The sequence below is a fragment of the Hypanus sabinus genome, chromosome 15 (genome assembly GCF_030144855.1).
Source record: "Hypanus sabinus isolate sHypSab1 chromosome 15, sHypSab1.hap1, whole genome shotgun sequence".
In the NCBI taxonomy this organism is placed as follows: Eukaryota; Metazoa; Chordata; class Chondrichthyes; order Myliobatiformes; family Dasyatidae; genus Hypanus; species Hypanus sabinus.
This window is the reverse complement of record NC_082720.1, coordinates 90924607-90943070: the sequence shown is the minus strand read 5'-3', so window position 1 is coordinate 90943070 and position 18464 is coordinate 90924607. Positions and strand designations below refer to the sequence as shown.

General features: G+C 62.0%; 1 protein-coding gene across 1 annotated transcript in view; it reads right to left on the bottom strand.

The window, feature by feature from the left end:
• Positions 1-18464, bottom strand: part of LOC132405701 (RELT-like protein 2) — a 31668-nt gene that overhangs the window by 6305 nt on the left and 6899 nt on the right. The window contains exons 3-4 of the mRNA XM_059990724.1: positions 17920-17982; positions 1099-1162 (exon numbers count right to left, since the gene is read on the bottom strand). Coding sequence (XP_059846707.1) covers positions 1099-1162; positions 17920-17982 — 127 coding nt within the window. The remainder of the gene's footprint in view (positions 1-1098; positions 1163-17919; positions 17983-18464) is intronic.

Here is an 18464-nt window from a genome sequence, read left to right as displayed (position 1 = left end):
GTTGTCAGATGTGACAGACAACGACCACTGACAGAGGGCAGTGCAATGTTCGGAGACACTGAAAGAGGCAAGCTGTGTAAGGATATGACCTAAAGGGGGAAAATTAGGGGCCATAATTTTAATGTGTTTGGAGAAAAGTATAGGGGGATGTCAGAGGTGGGTGTGTGGAACACCCTGTCAGGGTGGTGGTCGAGGCAGATACATTTGGGATATTTAGATAGGCATGTGGATGATGGAAAATAGAGGCAATGTGGGAGGGAAGGGTTAGATTGATAACATTGTAGTTTAGTGGCTGACATAACACTTTACAGTGCCAGCGACCTGGGTTCAACTCCAGTGCTGTCTGTAAGGAGTTTGTATGTTCTCCCCGTATCCTCCGGATGGTCTGGTTTCCTCCCTCAGTCCAAAGACAGATAGTATAGATTTGGGTTAGTGAGTTGTGGGCACGCAGAGCAACGTCTGTGGGTTGTCCGCTGGACAATACTCAGACTGTGTTGGACAATGACACAGACAATGCATTTCACTGTGTGTTCTTTGATGTTTTGATTGTACACATAATAAACAAAGCTTTAAACTTTAAAATCTTCCACATTCTTCCTTGAATGAAATGACCAGAACTGAACACAATAGTCATAAACTCCATAAACACAAGAGACTCAGCAGATGCTGGAAATCCAGAGCCACACACACAAAATGCTGGAGGAACTCAGCAGGTCAGAAAACATCTATGGAAATTAATAAATGGTTGACATTTTGGGCCGAGACCCTTCAAAAGGACTGAAATGTGATCTACCCAGGGTTTTATAGAGCTGTACCTTCACCCAGCTGGTGCGGTCTTTCATTGATTCTATTTGTGTATACCTGCAAGAAAATGCATCTCAGGGTTGTATATGTACCTGGATGATAAATTCACTTTGAACTCACAGCTCCTGAACAGTCCCCTAACTAATGAAGACAAACACACCATACCCCTTCTTAACCATTCTATCAACTTACACGACATTTTGTGGTACCTAAGGACATGGATCTCTGTTCTGCCATACTGCTGAGTCTCCTGCTGTTAACCCTTCACGGTGCTGGGCCCTGATGCCCGCTCACCTGTGTTCCAGGGCGTTCATCTGTTCATACTCCATCAGCATCTTGTTCAGTGCCTCTGCATTGGCTGTGGAACAGCACAAAGAAGGTGTCACCATGACGACACAGAAATGTCAGTACCTCGGGGACAGGCAAGGCCTGCCGTTGTAACTGGGGCAGTGTCTCCCAGCCCATCCAGGTCCGCGAATTTCTGGTTAATTCTGGGGAAATGATGGAAGCAGCCTGAATACAGGCCCTTTGGCCTATCCAGTCCACGCCAATCATAGTGACAACCCAGCTAATCCCAATTTTCTGTTTGGCCCAATCCACCTGTCCAAGAGCTTCTTAAGGGCAGCACGACGGTGTTGTGATCAGCTCCATGCTTCACAGTACAGGTGACCCAGGTGCTCTTGTTTCCTCCCACTGTCCAAAGGGGTACCGATTGGTAGGTTAATTGTCCTGTGATTAGGCCAGGGTTAAATCAAGGGATTACTGGGTGGCCTGGCTAGAAGGGCCAAAAGGACTTGCTCAGCGGTATATCTCAATCAATGAATCAATCAATCAATATATAAATAGAAGATACAGTTATATCTGCCTCAATCATTTCCTCTGGCATCTCAACCCTCATCTCAAGGGAGGGAAATGCACAGTCAGTGTATAGTACACCTGTGGCCATTCCCCTCAACAATAAGTATACAACTTTAGATACTGTTGAGGGAGGCAACCTACCGGGGGGTTGGAGGGGAGCCACAGTACCGGGTCTCCGGCCCTGAGTCCAGGGCTGTGGCTCAGAATAGGATGACCCGGCAGGTGATTGTGAGCTGAGGAGTAGGAGTTCGGATTTATGGATATTATTATATATTTTTCATTTTGTATTTGCACCGAGGCTTGTCTTTTGTTCACTGGTTGTCTATCTGTCTTGTTATGTGCAGTGTTTCATTGATTCTCTGGTGTTTCTTTCCATTTACTGTGAATGCCCACAGGGAAATGAATCTCAAGGTTGTATGTGATTTGTTTGGGTTCTGACTGGAAGCAAGCCAGTTGGAATGTCAAGGAAGCTGTGAATTGGAAGGGCTCCAGAGACCCTCTTCCTATTTCCTTTCAGCAGAGGAGGCCTTCCAGCTCACTAATTTTATGTATTGCACTGTCCCAACTCCATCATGGACGGTCCCCAGCCCAGCTGCGAAAGGACAGGGGGTTGGATGTGGGCGAGCGATCCCAGAGCTACAGAAGCCAAACAAGCCTCCAAAGACCACATCCCTGGGAGAGGAAGGATGTAGCAAAAGATGGACTACACCTGGAGACAATGTGAAAGACTGATCCAGGACTGAGGACTGTGGAGAGTTGCTGTCGGTGGCCTGTGTCCCCGTAGGAATTCGACTTAAGAAGCAGACTGTACTGTTGCTGCAAACTAGACATTTCACGTAGTGATACGAAATCCTAGTTCCAGAGCTGTGAAATAGCAACACGACCCAATGTCCCATCACCATCAGCAAACATACATTGTCAGTTTCCACCCAGAGTTAAAAGTTCACTCATCGCTCGGAGAGGACAGTGCAGAGACAGGAGAGTGCAGGGACAGGAGAGTGCGGGGACAGGAGAGTGCGGGGAAAGGAGGGTGCGGGGAAAGGAGGGTGCGGGGAAAGGAGGGTGCGGGGAAAGGAGGGTGCGGGGAAAGGAGGGTGCGGGGACAGGAGGGTGCGGGGACAGGAGGGTGAGGGGACAGGAGGGTGCGGGGACAGGAGAGTGCGGGGACAGGAGAGTGCGGGGACAGGAGAGTGCGGGGACAGGAGAGTGCGGGGACAGGAGAGTGCGGGGACAGGAGAGTGCGGGGACAGGAGAGTGCGGGGACAGGAGAGTGCGGGGACAGGAGAGTGCGGGGACAGGAGAGTGCGGGGACAGGAGAGTGCGGGGACAGGAGAGTGCGGGGACAGGAGAGTGCGGGGACAGGAGAGTGCGGGGACAGGAGAGTGCGGGGACAGGAGAGTGCGGGCACAGGAGAGTGCGGGCACAGGAGAGTGCGGGGACAGGAGGGTGCGGGGACAGGAGGGTGAGGGGACAGGAGGGAGAGGGGACAGGAGGGTGCGGGGAAAGGAGAGTGCAGGGACAGGAGAGTGCAGTCTGTGGTGGGAGAGTGCAGGGACAGGAGAGTGCTGGGACAGGAGAGTGCGGGGACAGGAGAGTGCGGGGACAGGAGAGTGCTGGGACAGGAGAGTGCTGGGACAGGAGAGTGCGGGGACAGGAGAGTGCTGGGACAGGAGAGTGCGGGGACAGGAGAGTGCGGGGACAGGAGAGTGCGGGGACAAGAGAGTGCGGGGACAAGAGGGTGCGGGGACAAGAGGGTGCGGGGACAAGAGGGTGCGGGGACAAGAGGGTGCGGGGACAGGAGGGTGCGGGGACAGGAGAGTGCGGGGACAGGAGAGTGCGGGGACAGGAGAGGGCGGGGACAGGAGAGGGCGGGGACAGAAGAGGGCAGGGACAGGAGAGAGCGGGGACAGGGGAGTGCGGGGACAGCGGAGTGCGGGAACAGGAGAGTGCGGGGACAGGAGAGTGCGGGAACAGGAGAGTGCGGGGACAGGAGAGTGCGGGGACAGGAGAGTGCGGGGACAGGAGAGTGCGGGGACAGGAGAGTGCGGGGACAGGAGAGTGCGGGGACAGGAGTGTGCAGTCTGTGGTGGGAGAGTGTAGACATGAGAGTGGAGGGACCGGAGAATGCAGTCTGTGGTGGGAGAGTGCGGGGACAGGAGAGTGCGGGGAGAGGAGAGTGCAGGGACAGGAGAGTGCAGTCTGTGGTGGGAGATTGCAGGGACAGGAGTGCAGTCTGTGGTGGGAGAGTGCGGGGACAGGAGAGTGCAGAGACAGGAGAGTGCTGGGACAGGAGAGTGCGGGGACAGGAGAGTGCAGGGACAGGAGTGCAGTCTGTGGTGGGAGAGTGCGGGGACAGGAGAGTGCGGGGAGAGGAGAGTGCAGGGACAGGAGAGTGCTGGGACAGGAGAGTGCAGGGACAGGAGAGTGCAGGGACAGGAGTGCAGTCTGTGGTGGGAGAGTGCGGGGACAGGAGAGTGCGGGGAGAGGAGAGTGCAGGGAGAGGAGAGTGCTGGGACAGGAGAGTGCTGGGACAGGAGAGTGCTGGGACAGGAGAGTGCTGGGACAGGAGATTGCAGGGACAGGAGTGCAGTCTGTGGTGGGAGAGTGCGGGGAGAGGAGAGTGCAGGGACAGGAGAGTGCAGGGACAGGAGAGTGCAGGGACAGGAGTGCAGTCTGTGGTGGGAGAGTGCAGGGACAGGAGAGTGCTGGGACAGGAGAGTGCGGGGACAGGAGAGTGCGGGGACAGGAGAGGGCGGGGACAGGAGAGGGCGGGGACAGGAGAGGGCGGGGACAGGAGAGGGCGGGGACAGGAGAGAGCGGGGACAGCGGAGTGCGGGGACAGCGGAGTGCGGGAACAGGAGAGTGCGGGGACAGGAGAGTGCGGGGACAGGAGAGTGCGGGGACAGGAGAGTGCGGGGACAGGAGTGCAGTCTGTGGTGGGAGAGTGCGGGGACAGGAGAGTGCGGGGAGAGGAGAGTGCAGGGACAGGAGAGTGCAGTCTGTGGTGGGAGAGTGCAGGGACAGGAGAGTGCTGGGACAGGAGAGTGCGGGGACAGGAGAGTGCGGGGACAGGAGAGTGCGGGGACAGGAGAGTGCGGGGACAGGAGAGTGCGGGGACAGGAGAGTGCTGGGACAGGAGAGTGCTGGGACAGGAGAGTGCAGAGACAGGAGAGTGCAGAGACAGGAGAGTGCTGGGACAGGAGAGTGCTGGGACAGGAGAGTGCTGGGACAGGAGATTGCAGGGACAGGAGTGCAGTCTGTGGTGGGAGAGTGCGGGGAGAGGAGAGTGCAGGGACAGGAGAGTGCAGGGACAGGAGAGTGCAGGGACAGGAGAGTGCAGGGACAGGAGAGTGCAGGGACAGGAGTGCAGTCTGTGGTGGGAGAGTGCAGGGACAGGAGAGTGCTGGGACAGGAGAGTGCGGGGACAGGAGAGTGCGGGGACAGGAGAGTGCGGGGACAGGAGAGTGCGGGGACAGGAGAGGGCGGGGACAGGAGAGGGCGGGGACAGGAGAGGGCGGGGACAGGAGAGGGCGGGGACAGGAGAGGGCGGGGACAGGAGAGAGCGGGGACAGGGGAGTGCGGGGACAGCGGAGTGCGGGGACAGGAGAGTGCGGGGACAGGAGAGTGCGGGGACAGGAGAGTGCGGGGACAGGAGTGCAGTCTGTGGTGGGAGAGTGCGGGGACAGGAGAGTGCTGGGAGAGGAGAGTGCAGGGACAGGAGAGTGCAGTCTGTGGTAGGAGAGTGCTGGGACAGGAGAGTGCGGGGACAGGAGAGTGCGGGGACAGGAGAGTGCGGGGACAGGAGAGTGCGGGGACAGGAGAGTGCTGGGACAGGAGAGTGCTGGGACAGGAGAGTGCGGGGACAGGAGAGTGCGGGGACAGGAGAGTGCGGGGACAGGAGAGTGCGGGGACAGGAGAGTGCGGGGACAGGAGAGTGCTGGGACAGGAGAGTGCTGGGACAGGAGAGTGCTGGGACAGGAGAGTGCTGGGACAGGAGAGTGCGGGGACAGGAGAGTGCGGGGACAAGAGGGTGCGGGGACAAGAGGGTGCGGGGACAGGAGGGTGCAGGGACAGGAGAGTGCGGGGACAGGAGAGTGCGGGGACAGGAGAGTGCGGGGACAGGAGAGTGCGGGGACAGGAGAGTGCGGGGACAGGAGAGTGCGGGGACAGGAGAGTGCGGGGACAGGAGAGTGCGGGGACAGGAGAGTGCGGGGACAGGAGAGTGCGGGGACAGGAGAGGGCGGGGACAGGAGAGGGCGGGGACAGAAGAGGGCGGGGACAGGGGAGTGCGGGGACAGCGGAGTGCGGGAACAGGAGAGTGCGGGGACAGGAGAGTGCGGGGACAGGAGAGTGCGGGGACAGGAGAGTGCGGGGATAGGAGAGTGCGGGGACAGGAGAGTGCGGGGACAGGAGTGTGCAGTCTGTGGTGGGAGAGTGTAGACATGAGAGTGGAGGGACCGGAGAATGCAGTCTGTGGTGGGAGAGTGCGGGGACAGGAGAGTGCGGGGAGAGGAGAGTGCAGGGACAGGAGATTGCAGGGACAGGAGTGCAGTCTGTGGTGGGAGAGTGCGGGGAGAGGAGAGTGCAGGGACAGGAGAGTGCAGGGACAGGAGAGTGCAGGGACAGGAGTGCAGTCTGTGGTGGGAGAGTGCAGGGACAGGAGAGTGCTGGGACAGGAGAGTGCGGGGACAGGAGAGGGCGGGGACAGGAGAGGGCGGGGACAGGAGAGGGCGGGGACAGGAGAGGGCGGGGACAGGAGAGGGCGGGGACAGGGGAGTGCGGGGACAGCGGAGTGCGGGGACAGCGGAGTGCGGGAACAGGAGAGTGCGGGGACAGGAGAGTGCGGGGACAGGAGTGCAGTCTGTGGTGGGAGAGTGCGGGGACAGGAGAGTGCGGGGAGAGGAGAGTGCAGGGACAGGAGAGTGCAGGGACAGGAGTGCAGTCTGTGGTGGGAGAGTGCGGGGACAGGAGAGTGCGGGGAGAGGAGAGTGCAGGGACAGGAGAGTGCAGGGACAGGAGAGTGCAGGGACAGGAGAGTGCAGGGACAGGAGTGCAGTCTGTGGTGGGAGAGTGCAGGGACAGGAGAGTGCAGTCTGTGGTGGGAGAGTGCAGGGACAGGAGAGTGCTGGGACAGGAGAGTGCGGGGACAGGAGAGTGCGGGGACAGGAGAGTGCGGGGACAGGAGAGTGCGGGGACAGGAGAGTGCGGGGACAGGAGAGTGCGGGGACAGGAGAGTGCTGGGACAGGAGAGTGCTGGGACAGGAGAGTGCGGGGACAGGAGAGTGCGGGGACAGGAGAGTGCGGGGACAGGAGAGTGCAGAGACAGGAGAGTGCTGGGACAGGAGAGTGCTGGGACAGGAGAGTGCTGAGACAGGAGAGTGCTGGGACAGGAGATTGCAGGGACAGGAGTGCAGTCTGTGGTGGGAGAGTGCGGGGAGAGGAGAGTGCAGGGACAGGAGAGTGCAGGGACAGGAGAGTGCAGGGACAGGAGTGCAGTCTGTGGTGGGAGAGTGCGGGGACAGGAGAGTGCGGGGAGAGGAGAGTGCAGGGACAGGAGACTGCAGGGACAGGAGAGTGCAGGGACAGGAGTGCAGTCTGTGGTGGGAGAGTGCAGGGACAGGAGAGTGCAGTCTGTGGTGGGAGAGTGCAGGGACAGGAGAGTGCTGGGACAGGAGAGTGCGGGGACAGGAGAGTGCGGGGACAGGAGAGTGCGGGGACAGGAGAGTGCGGGGACAGGAGAGTGCTGGGACAGGAGAGTGCTGGGACAGGAGAGTGCTGGGACAGGAGAGTGCGGGGACAGGAGAGTGCGGGGACAGGAGAGTGCAGAGACAGGAGAGTGCTGGGACAAGAGAGTGCTGGGACAGGAGAGTGCTGGGACAGGAGAGTGCTGGGACAGGAGATTGCAGGGACAGGAGTGCAGTCTGTGGTGGGAGAGTGCGGGGAGAGGAGAGTGCAGGGACAGGAGAGTGCAGGGACAGGAGAGTGCAGGGACAGGAGTGCAGTCTGTGGTGGGAGAGTGCAGGGACAGGAGAGTGCTGGGACAGGAGAGTGCGGGGACAGGAGAGTGCGGGGACAGGAGAGGGCGGGGACAGGAGAGGGCGGGGACAGGAGAGGGCGGGGACAGGAGAGGGCGGGGACAGGAGAGCGCGGGGACAGGGGAGTGCGGGGACAGCGGAGTGCGGGAACAGGAGAGTGCGGGGACAGGAGAGTGCGGGGACAGGAGAGTGCGGGGACAGGAGTGCAGTCTGTGGTGGGAGAGTGCGGGGACAGGAGAGTGCGGGGAGAGGAGTGTGCAGGGACAGGAGAGTGCAGTCTGTGGTGGGAGAGTGCAGGGACAGGAGAGTGCTGGGACAGGAGAGTGCGGGGACAGGAGAGTGCGGGGACAGGAGAGTGCGGGGACAGGAGAGTGCGGGGACAGGAGAGTGCGGGGACAGGAGAGTGCGGGGACAGGAGAGTGCGGGGACAGGAGAGTGCGGGGACAGGAGAGTGCTGGGACAGGAGAGTGCTGGGACAGGAGAGTGCGGGGACAGGAGAGTGCGGGGACAGGAGAGTGCGGGGACAGGAGAGTGCTGGGACAGGAGAGTGCTGGGACAGGAGAGTGCGGGGACAGGAGAGTGCTGGGACAGGAGAGTGCGGGGACAGGAGAGTGCGGGGACAAGAGAGTGCGGGGACAAGAGAGTGCGGGGACAAGAGGGTGCGGGGACAAGAGGGTGCGGGGACAGGAGGGTGCGGGGACAGGAGAGTGCGGGGACAGGAGAGTGCGGGGACAGGAGAGGGCGGGGACAGAAGAGGGCGGGGACAGAAGAGGGCGGGGACAGGAGAGAGCGGGGACAGGGGAGTGCGGGGACAGCGGAGTGCGGGAACAGGAGAGTGCGGGGACAGGAGAGTGCGGGGACAGGAGAGTGCGGGGATAGGAGAGTGCGGGGACAGGAGAGTGCGGGGACAGGAGTGTGCAGTCTGTGGTGGGAGAGTGTAGACATGAGAGTGGAGGGACCGGAGAATGCAGTCTGTGGTGGGAGAGTGCGGGGACAGGAGTGTGCGGGGAGAGGAGAGTGCAGGGACAGGAGAGTGCAGTCTGTGGTGGGAGATTGCAGGGACAGGAGTGCAGTCTGTGGTGGGAGAGTGCGGGGACAGGAGAGTGCAGAGACAGGAGAGTGCTGGGACAGGAGAGTGCGGGGAGAGGAGAGTGCAGGGACAGGAGAGTGCAGGGACAGGAGTGCAGTCTGTGGTGGGAGAGTGCGGGGACAGGAGAGTGCGGGGAGAGGAGAGTGCAGGGACAGGAGAGTGCTGGGACAGGAGAGTGCTGGGACAGGAGAGTGCTGGGACAGGAGAGTGCAGGGACAGGAGTGCAGTCTGTGGTGGGAGAGTGCGGGGACAGGAGAGTGCGGGGAGAGGAGAGTGCAGGGACAGGAGAGTGCGGGGACAGGAGAGTGCGGGGACAGGAGAGTGCGGGGACAGGAGAGTGCGGGGACAGGAGAGTGCGGGGACAGGAGAGTGCTGGGACAGGAGAGTGCTGGGACAGGAGAGTGCAGAGACAGGAGAGTGCTGGGACAGGAGAGTGCTGGGACAGGAGAGTGCTGGGACAGGAGAGTGCTGGGACAGGAGATTGCAGGGACAGGAGTGCAGTCTGTGGTGGGAGAGTGCGGGGAGAGGAGAGTGCAGGGACAGGAGAGTGCAGGGACAGGAGAGTGCAGGGACAGGAGAGTGCAGGGACAGGAGTGCAGTCTGTGGTGGGAGAGTGCAGGGACAGGAGAGTGCTGGGACAGGAGAGTGCGGGGACAGGAGAGTGCGGGGACAGGAGAGTGCGGGGACAGGAGAGGGCGGGGACAGGAGAGGGCGGGGACAGGAGAGGGCGGGGACAGGAGAGAGCGGGGACAGGGGAGTGCGGGGACAGCGGAGTGCGGGAACAGGAGAGTGCGGGGACAGGAGAGTGCGGGGACAGGAGAGTGCGGGGACAGGAGTGCAGTCTGTGGTGGGAGAGTGCGGGGACAGGAGAGTGCTGGGAGAGGAGAGTGCAGGGACAGGAGAGTGCAGTCTGTGGTGGGAGAGTGCAGGGACAGGAGAGTGCTGGGACAGGAGAGTGCGGGGACAGGAGAGTGCGGGGACAGGAGAGTGCGGGGACAGGAGAGTGCGGGGACAGGAGAGTGCGGGGACAGGAGAGTGCGGGGACAGGAGAGTGCGGGGACAGGAGAGTGCGGGGACAGGAGAGTGCTGGGACAGGAGAGTGCTGGGACAGGAGAGTGCGGGGACAGGAGAGTGCGGGGACAGGAGAGTGCGGGGACAGGAGAGTGCGGGTACAGGAGAGTGCTGGGACAGGAGAGTGCTGGGACAGGAGAGTGCTGGGACAGGAGAGTGCGGGGACAGGAGAGTGCTGGGACAGGAGAGTGCGGGGACAGGAGAGTGCGGGGACAAGAGAGTGCGGGGACAAGAGGGTGCGGGGACAAGAGGGTGCGGGGACAGGAGGGTGCGGGGACAGGAGAGTGCGGGGACAGGAGAGTGCGGGGACAGGAGAGTGCGGGGACAGGAGAGTGCGGGGACAGGAGAGGGCGGGGACAGGAGAGGGCGGGGACAGAAGAGGGCGGGGACAGGAGAGAGCGGGGACAGGGGAGTGCGGGGACAGCGGAGTGCGGGAACAGGAGAGTGCGGGGACAGGAGAGTGCGGGGACAGGAGTGTGCAGTCTGTGGTGGGAGAGTGTAGACATGAGAGTGGAGGGACCGGAGAATGCAGTCTGTGGTGGGAGAGTGCGGGGACAGGAGAGTGCGGGGACAGGAGAGTGCGGGGAGAGGAGAGTGCAGGGACAGGAGATTGCAGGGACAGGAGTGCAGTCTGTGGTGGGAGAGTGCGGGGAGAGGAGAGTGCAGGGACAGGAGAGTGCAGGGACAGGAGAGTGCAGAGACAGGAGTGCAGTCTGTGGTGGGAGAGTGCAGGGACAGGAGAGTGCTGGGACAGGAGAGTGCTGGGACAGGAGAGTGCTGGGACAGGAGAGTGCGGGGACAGGAGAGTGCGGGGACAGGAGAGTGCGGGGACAGGAGAGTGCTGGGACAGGAGAGTGCTGGGACAGGAGAGTGCTGGGACAGGAGAGTGCTGGGACAGGAGAGTGCGGGGACAGGAGAGTGCAGAGACAGGAGAGTGCTGGGACAGGAGAGTGCTGGGACAGGAGAGTGCTGGGACAGGAGATTGCAGGGACAGGAGTGCAGTCTGTGGTGGGAGAGTGCGGGGAGAGGAGAGTGCAGGGACAGGAGAGTGCAGGGACAGGAGAGTGCAGGGACAGGAGTGCAGTCTGTGGTGGGAGAGTGCGGGGACAGGAGAGTGCGGGGAGAGGAGAGTGCAGGGACAGGAGAGTGCAGGGACAGGAGAGTGCAGGGACAGGAGTGCAGTCTGTGGTGGGAGAGTGCAGGGACAGGAGAGTGCAGTCTGTGGTGGGAGAGTGCAGGGACAGGAGAGTGCTGGGACAGGAGAGTGCGGGGACAGGAGAGTGCGGGGACAGGAGAGTGCGGGGACAGGAGAGTGCGGGGACAGGAGAGTGCTGGGACAGGAGAGTGCTGGGACAGGAGAGTGCTGGGACAGGAGAGTGCGGGGACAGGAGAGTGCGGGGACAGGAGAGTGCAGAGACAGGAGAGTGCTGGGACAGGAGAGTGCTGGGACAGGAGAGTGCTGGGACAGGAGAGTGCTGGGACAGGAGATTGCAGGGACAGGAGTGCAGTCTGTGGTGGGAGAGTGCGGGGAGAGGAGAGTGCAGGGACAGGAGAGTGCAGGGACAGGAGAGTGCAGGGACAGGAGTGCAGTCTGTGGTGGGAGAGTGCAGGGACAGGAGAGTGCTGGGACAGGAGAGTGCGGGGACAGGAGAGTGCGGGGACAGGAGAGGGCGGGGACAGGAGAGGGCGGGGACAGGAGAGGGCGGGGACAGGAGAGGGCGGGGACAGGAGAGGGCGGGGACAGGAGAGGGCGAGGACAGGAGAGAGCGGGGACAGGGGAGTGCGGGGACAGCGGAGTGCGGGAACAGGAGAGTGCGGGGACAGGAGAGTGCGGGGACAGGAGAGTGCGGGGACAGGAGAGTGCGGGGACAGGAGTGCAGTCTGTGGTGGGAGAGTGCGGGGACAGGAGAGTGCGGGGAGAGGAGAGTGCAGGGACAGGAGAGTGCAGTCTGTGGTGGGAGAGTGCAGGGACAGGAGAGTGCTGGGACAGGAGAGTGCGGGGACAGGAGAGTGCGGGGACAGGAGAGTGCGGGGACAGGAGAGTGCGGGGACAGGAGAGTGCGGGGACAGGAGAGTGCGGGGACAGGAGAGTGCGGGGACAGGAGAGTGCGGGGACAGGAGAGTGCGGGGACAGGAGAGTGCTGGGACAGGAGAGTGCTGGGACAGGAGAGTGCGGGGACAGGAGAGTGCGGGGACAGGAGAGTGCGGGGACAGGAGAGTGCGGGGACAGGGGAGTGCGGGGACAGGAGAGTGCGGGGACAGGAGAGTGCGGGGATAGGAGAGTGCGGGGACAGGAGAGTGCGGGGACAGGAGAGTGCGGGGACAGGAGTGTGCAGTCTGTGGTGGGAGAGTGTAGACATGAGAGTGGAGGGACCGGAGAATGCAGTCTGTGGTGGGAGAGTGCGGGGACAGGAGAGTGCGGGGACAGGAGAGTGCGGGGAGAGGAGAGTGCAGGGACAGGAGAGTGCAGTCTGTGGTGGGAGATTGCAGGGACAGGAGTGCAGTCTGTGGTGGGAGAGTGCGGGGACAGGAGAGTGCAGAGACAGGAGAGTGCTGGGACAGGAGAGTGCGGGGAGAGGAGAGTGCAGGGACAGGAGAGTGCAGGGACAGGAGTGCAGTCTGTGGTGGGAGAGTGCGGGGACAGGAGAGTGCGGGGAGAGGAGAGTGCAGGGACAGGAGAGTGCTGGGACAGGAGAGTGCTGGGACAGGAGAGTGCTGGGACAGGAGAGTGCTGGGACAGGAGAGTGCTGGGACAGGAGAGTGCTGGGACAGGAGAGTGCAGGGACAGGAGATTGCAGGGACAGGAGTGCAGTCTGTGGTGGGAGAGTGCGGGGACAGGAGAGTGCGGGGAGAGGAGAGTGCAGGGACAGGAGAGTGCAGGGACAGGAGTGCAGTCTGTGGTGGGAGAGTGCGGGGACAGGAGAGTGCGGGGACAGGAGAGTGCGGGGACAGGAGAGTGCAGAGACAGGAGAGTGCTGGGACAGGAGAGTGCTTGGACAGCAGAGTGCTGGGACAGGAGATTGCAGGGACAGGAGTGCAGTCTGTGGTGGGAGAGTGCGGGGAGAGGAGAGTGCAGGGACAGGAGAGTGCAGGGACAGGAGAGTGCAGGGACAGGAGTGCAGTCTGTGGTGGGAGAGTGCAGGGACAGGAGAGTGCTGGGACAGGAGAGTGCGGGGACAGGAGAGTGCGGGGACAGGAGAGTGCGGGGACAGGAGAGGGCGGGGACAGGAGAGGGCGGGGACAGGAGAGGGCGGGGACAGGAGAGGGCGGGGACAGGAGAGGGCGGGGACAGGAGAGGGCGGGGACAGGAGAGGGCGGGTACAGGAGAGAGCGGGGACAGGGGAGTGCGGGGACAGCGGAGTGCGGGAACAGGAGAGTGCGGGGACAGGAGAGTGCGGGGACAGGAGAGTGCGGGGACAGGAGAGTGCGGGGACAGGAGTGCAGTCTGTGGTGGGAGAGTGCGGGGACAGGAGAGTGCGGGGAGAGGAGAGTGCAGGGACAGGAGAGTGCAGTCTGTGGTGGGAGAGTGCAGGGACAGGAGAGTGCTGGGACAGGAGTGTGCGGGGACAGGAGAGTGCGGGGACAGGAGAGTGCGGGGACAGGAGAGTGCTGGGACAGGAGAGTGCTGGGACAGGAGAGTGCAGGGACAGGAGATTGCAGGGACAGGAGTGCAGTCTGTGGTGGGAGAGTGTAGACATGAGAGTGGAGGGACCGGAGAATGCAGTCTGTGGTGGGAGAGTGCGGGGACAGGAGAGTGCGGGGACAGGAGAGTGCGGGGAGAGGAGAGTGCAGGGACAGGAGATTGCAGGGACAGGAGTGCAGTCTGTGGTGGGAGAGTGCGGGGAGAGGAGAGTGCAGGGACAGGAGAGTGCAGGGACAGGAGAGTGCAGAGACAGGAGTGCAGTCTGTGGTGGGAGAGTGCAGGGACAGGAGAGTGCTGGGACAGGAGAGTGCTGGGACAGGAGAGTGCGGGGACAGGAGAGTGCGGGGACAGGAGAGTGCGGGGACAGGAGAGTGCTGGGACAGGAGAGTGCTGGGACAGGAGAGTGCTGGGACAGGAGAGTGCGGGGACAGGAGAGTGCAGAGACAGGAGAGTGCTGGGACAGGAGAGTGCTGGGACAGGAGAGTGCTGGGACAGGAGATTGCAGGGACAGGAGTGCAGTCTGTGGTGGGAGAGTGCGGGGAGAGGAGAGTGCAGGGACAGGAGAGTGCAGGGACAGGAGAGTGCAGGGACAGGAGTGCAGTCTGTGGTGGGAGAGTGCGGGGACAGGAGAGTGCGGGGAGAGGAGAGTGCAGGGACAGGAGAGTGCAGGGACAGGAGAGTGCAGGGACAGGAGTGCAGTCTGTGGTGGGAGAGTGCAGGGACAGGAGAGTGCAGTCTGTGGTGGGAGAGTGCAGGGACAGGAGAGTGCTGGGACAGGAGAGTGCGGGGACAGGAGAGTGCGGGGACAGGAGAGTGCGGGGACAGGAGAGTGCGGGGACAGGAGAGTGCGGGGACAGGAGAGTGCTGGGACAGGAGAGTGCTGGGACAGGAGAGTGCTGGGACAGGAGAGTGCGGGGACAGGAGAGTGCGGGGACAGGAGAGTGCAGAGACAGGAGAGTGCTGGGACAGGAGAGTGCTGGGACAGGAGAGTGCTGGGACAGGAGAGTGCTGGGACAGGAGAGTGCTGGGACAGGAGATTGCAGGGACAGGAGTGCAGTCTGTGGTGGGAGAGTGCGGGGAGAGGAGAGTGCAGGGACAGGAGAGTGCAGGGACAGGAGAGTGCAGGGACAGGAGTGCAGTCTGTGGTGGGAGAGTGCAGGGACAGGAGAGTGCTGGGACAGGAGAGTGCGGGGACAGGAGAGTGCGGGGACAGGAGAGGGCGGGGACAGGAGAGGGCGGGGACAGGAGAGGGCGGGGACAGGAGAGGGCGGGGACAGGAGAGGGCGGGGACAGGAGAGAGCGGGGACAGGGGAGTGCGGGGACAGCGGAGTGCGGGAACAGGAGAGTGCGGGGACAGGAGAGTGCGGGGACAGGAGAGTGCGGGGACAGGAGTGCAGTCTGTGGTGGGAGAGTGCGGGGACAGGAGAGTGCGGGGAGAGGAGAGTGCAGGGACAGGAGAGTGCAGTCTGTGGTGGGAGAGTGCAGGGACAGGAGAGTGCTGGGACAGGAGAGTGCGGGGACAGGAGAGTGCGGGGACAGGAGAGTGCGGGGACAGGAGAGTGCGGGGACAGGAGAGTGCGGGGACAGGAGAGTGCGGGGACAGGAGAGTGCTGGGACAGGAGAGTGCTGGGACAGGAGAGTGCGGGGACAGGAGAGTGCGGGGACAGGAGAGTGCGGGGACAGGAGAGTGCGGGGACAGGGGAGTGCGGGGACAGGAGAGTGCGGGGACAGGAGAGTGCGGGGATAGGAGAGTGCGGGGACAGGAGAGTGCGGGGACAGGAGAGTGCGGGGACAGGAGTGTGCAGTCTGTGGTGGGAGAGTGTAGACATGAGAGTGGAGGGACCGGAGAATGCAGTCTGTGGTGGGAGAGTGCGGGGACAGGAGAGTGCGGGGACAGGAGAGTGCGGGGAGAGGAGAGTGCAGGGACAGGAGAGTGCAGTCTGTGGTGGGAGATTGCAGGGACAGGAGTGCAGTCTGTGGTGGGAGAGTGCGGGGACAGGAGAGTGCAGAGACAGGAGAGTGCTGGGACAGGAGAGTGCGGGGAGAGGAGAGTGCAGGGACAGGAGAGTGCAGGGACAGGAGTGCAGTCTGTGGTGGGAGAGTGCGGGGACAGGAGAGTGCGGGGAGAGGAGAGTGCAGGGACAGGAGAGTGCTGGGACAGGAGAGTGCTGGGACAGGAGAGTGCTGGGACAGGAGAGTGCTGGGACAGGAGAGTGCTGGGACAGGAGAGTGCAGGGACAGGAGATTGCAGGGACAGGAGTGCAGTCTGTGGTGGGAGAGTGCGGGGACAGGAGAGTGCGGGGAGAGGAGAGTGCAGGGACAGGAGAGTGCAGGGACAGGAGTGCAGTCTGTGGTGGGAGAGTGCGGGGACAGGAGAGTGCGGGGACAGGAGAGTGCGGGGACAGGAGAGTGCAGAGACAGGAGAGTGCTGGGACAGGAGAGTGCTGGGACAGCAGAGTGCTGGGACAGGAGATTGCAGGGACAGGAGTGCAGTCTGTGGTGGGAGAGTGCGGGGAGAGGAGAGTGCAGGGACAGGAGAGTGCAGGGACAGGAGAGTGCAGGGACAGGAGTGCAGTCTGTGGTGGGAGAGTGCAGGGACAGGAGAGTGCTGGGACAGGAGAGTGCGGGGACAGGAGAGTGCGGGGACAGGAGAGTGCGGGGACAGGAGAGGGCGGGGACAGGAGAGGGCGGGGACAGGAGAGGGCGGGGACAGGAGAGGGCGGGGACAGGAGAGGGCGGGGACAGGAGAGGGCGGGGACAGGAGAGGGCGGGTACAGGAGAGAGCGGGGACAGGGGAGTGCGGGGACAGCGGAGTGCGGGAACAGGAGAGTGCGGGGACAGGAGAGTGCGGGGACAGGAGAGTGCGGGGACAGGAGAGTGCGGGGACAGGAGTGCAGTCTGTGGTGGGAGAGTGCGGGGACAGGAGAGTGCGGGGAGAGGAGAGTGCAGGGACAGGAGAGTGCAGTCTGTGGTGGGAGAGTGCAGGGACAGGAGAGTGCTGGGACAGGAGTGTGCGGGGACAGGAGAGTGCGGGGACAGGAGAGTGCGGGGACAGGAGAGTGCTGGGACAGGAGAGTGCTGGGACAGGAGAGTGCAGGGACAGGAGATTGCAGGGACAGGAGTGCAGTCTGTGGTGGGAGAGTGCGGGGACAGGAGAGTGCGGGGAGAGGAGAGTGCAGGGACAGGAGAGTGCAGGGACAGGAGAGTGCTGGGACAGGAGAGTGCTGGGACAGCAGAGTGCTGGGACAGGAGATTGCAGGGACAGGAGTGCAGTCTGTGGTGGGAGAGTGCGGGGAGAGGAGAGTGCAGGGACAGGAGAGTGCTGGGACAGGAGAGTGCGGGGACAGGAGAGTGCGGGGACAGGAGAGTGCGGGGACAGGAGAGTGCGGGGACAGGAGAGTGCAGAGACAGGAGAGTGCTGGGACAGGAGAGTGCTGGGACAGCAGAGTGCTGGGACAGGAGATTGCAGGGACAGGAGTGCAGTCTGTGGTGGGAGAGTGCGGGGAGAGGAGAGTGCAGGGACAGGAGAGTGCTGCGACAGGAGAGTGCGGGGACAGGAGAGTGCGGGGACAGGAGAGTGCGGGGACAGGAGAGTGCGGGGACAGGAGAGTGCTGGGACAGGAGAGTGCGGGGACAGGAGAGTGCGGGGACAGGAGAGTGCGGGGACAGGAGAGTGCTGGGACAGGAGAGTGCTGGGACAGGAGAGTGCTGGGACAGGAGAGTGCGGGGACAGGAGAGTGCGGGTCGAGGAGAGTGCAGGGACAGGAGAGTGCTGTCTGTGGTGGGAGAGTGCAGGGACAGGAGAGTGCTGGGACAGGAGAGTGCGGGGACAGGAGAGTGCGGGGACAGGAGAGTGCGGGGACAGGAGAGTGCGGGGACAGGAGAGTGCGGGGACAGGAGAGTGCGGGGACAGGAGAGTGCTGGGACAGGAGAGTGCGGGGACAGGAGAGTGCGGGGACAGGAGAGTGCTGGGACAGGAGAGTGCTGGGACAGGAGAGTGCTGGGACAGGAGAGTGCGGGGACAGGAGAGTGCTGGGACAGGAGAGTGCTGTCTGTGGTGGGAGAGTGCAGAGACAGGAGAGTGCACAGACAGCCCTGCCCTGTCTCAGGCCACGGACAATCCTAAGCCTGGCTGCTAAAGGAAAAGCATTGGACATGTGGCTAGCAATCCCATCTCTTAAAAACTCAGCTACAGAAGCTCCAAACACCTCATTCCTAGGAAAGCAAAGCTCTTCAAAGATAGGCTAGCCCTGGAGACTGGCCCACAACATGCTGCTAGTGGCAGCCTATGCTCCAGCAGAGGTGATGGACTTCATTCAGCAAGTAATCAATGATTCCACTGTCTGTGCTTGGATAGTTTGATGTGTCGGGGCAGCTTTATATTAGAGACGCATCTCCACCCGTACAATGGAGCTCACCTTTGTTGTCTAAGATGCATTGCACAATTTGCCCCACTGTGTCCTGGTGTGAACCTTGGACGTCTGTTGAGAAAAATAAGCACAGAGTGAAGAGATTGAAAATGTCCACGCCCCTTGCACCACCTTGGGACATTACACACACCACCGTAAGTCAGGAAGCCAGCAGCCACTTTATACACAGCTTGGTCTGACAAGCAGGGTCAAACATCTCGATAACCTGTTTCAGTTGTTGCTCATGAGGTGAAGGTGTCCTTGGGAGAACAGGTTTGATCCCCCCCCCCCCTCCCAAGAGATGAGACGGACTTCATTCTAACATCTCAGACCCTACCCACTGCAGACCACCCTGGAAACAGTCCGACCCACGGCACCCACAGCTCGGTGATTGTCTGAGAATCAACCCAAAGGAAGGAAGACACTGGAATTGCAGAGGCCATTCAGCCCTTAAGCTTGTTCTAGCCCTCCATGAGATGGAAGATTCGCCAATTCCCTTAACCCCTTCATGATCAACACTTTTTAATCAGAAATATCGATTGATCTCAAATTGA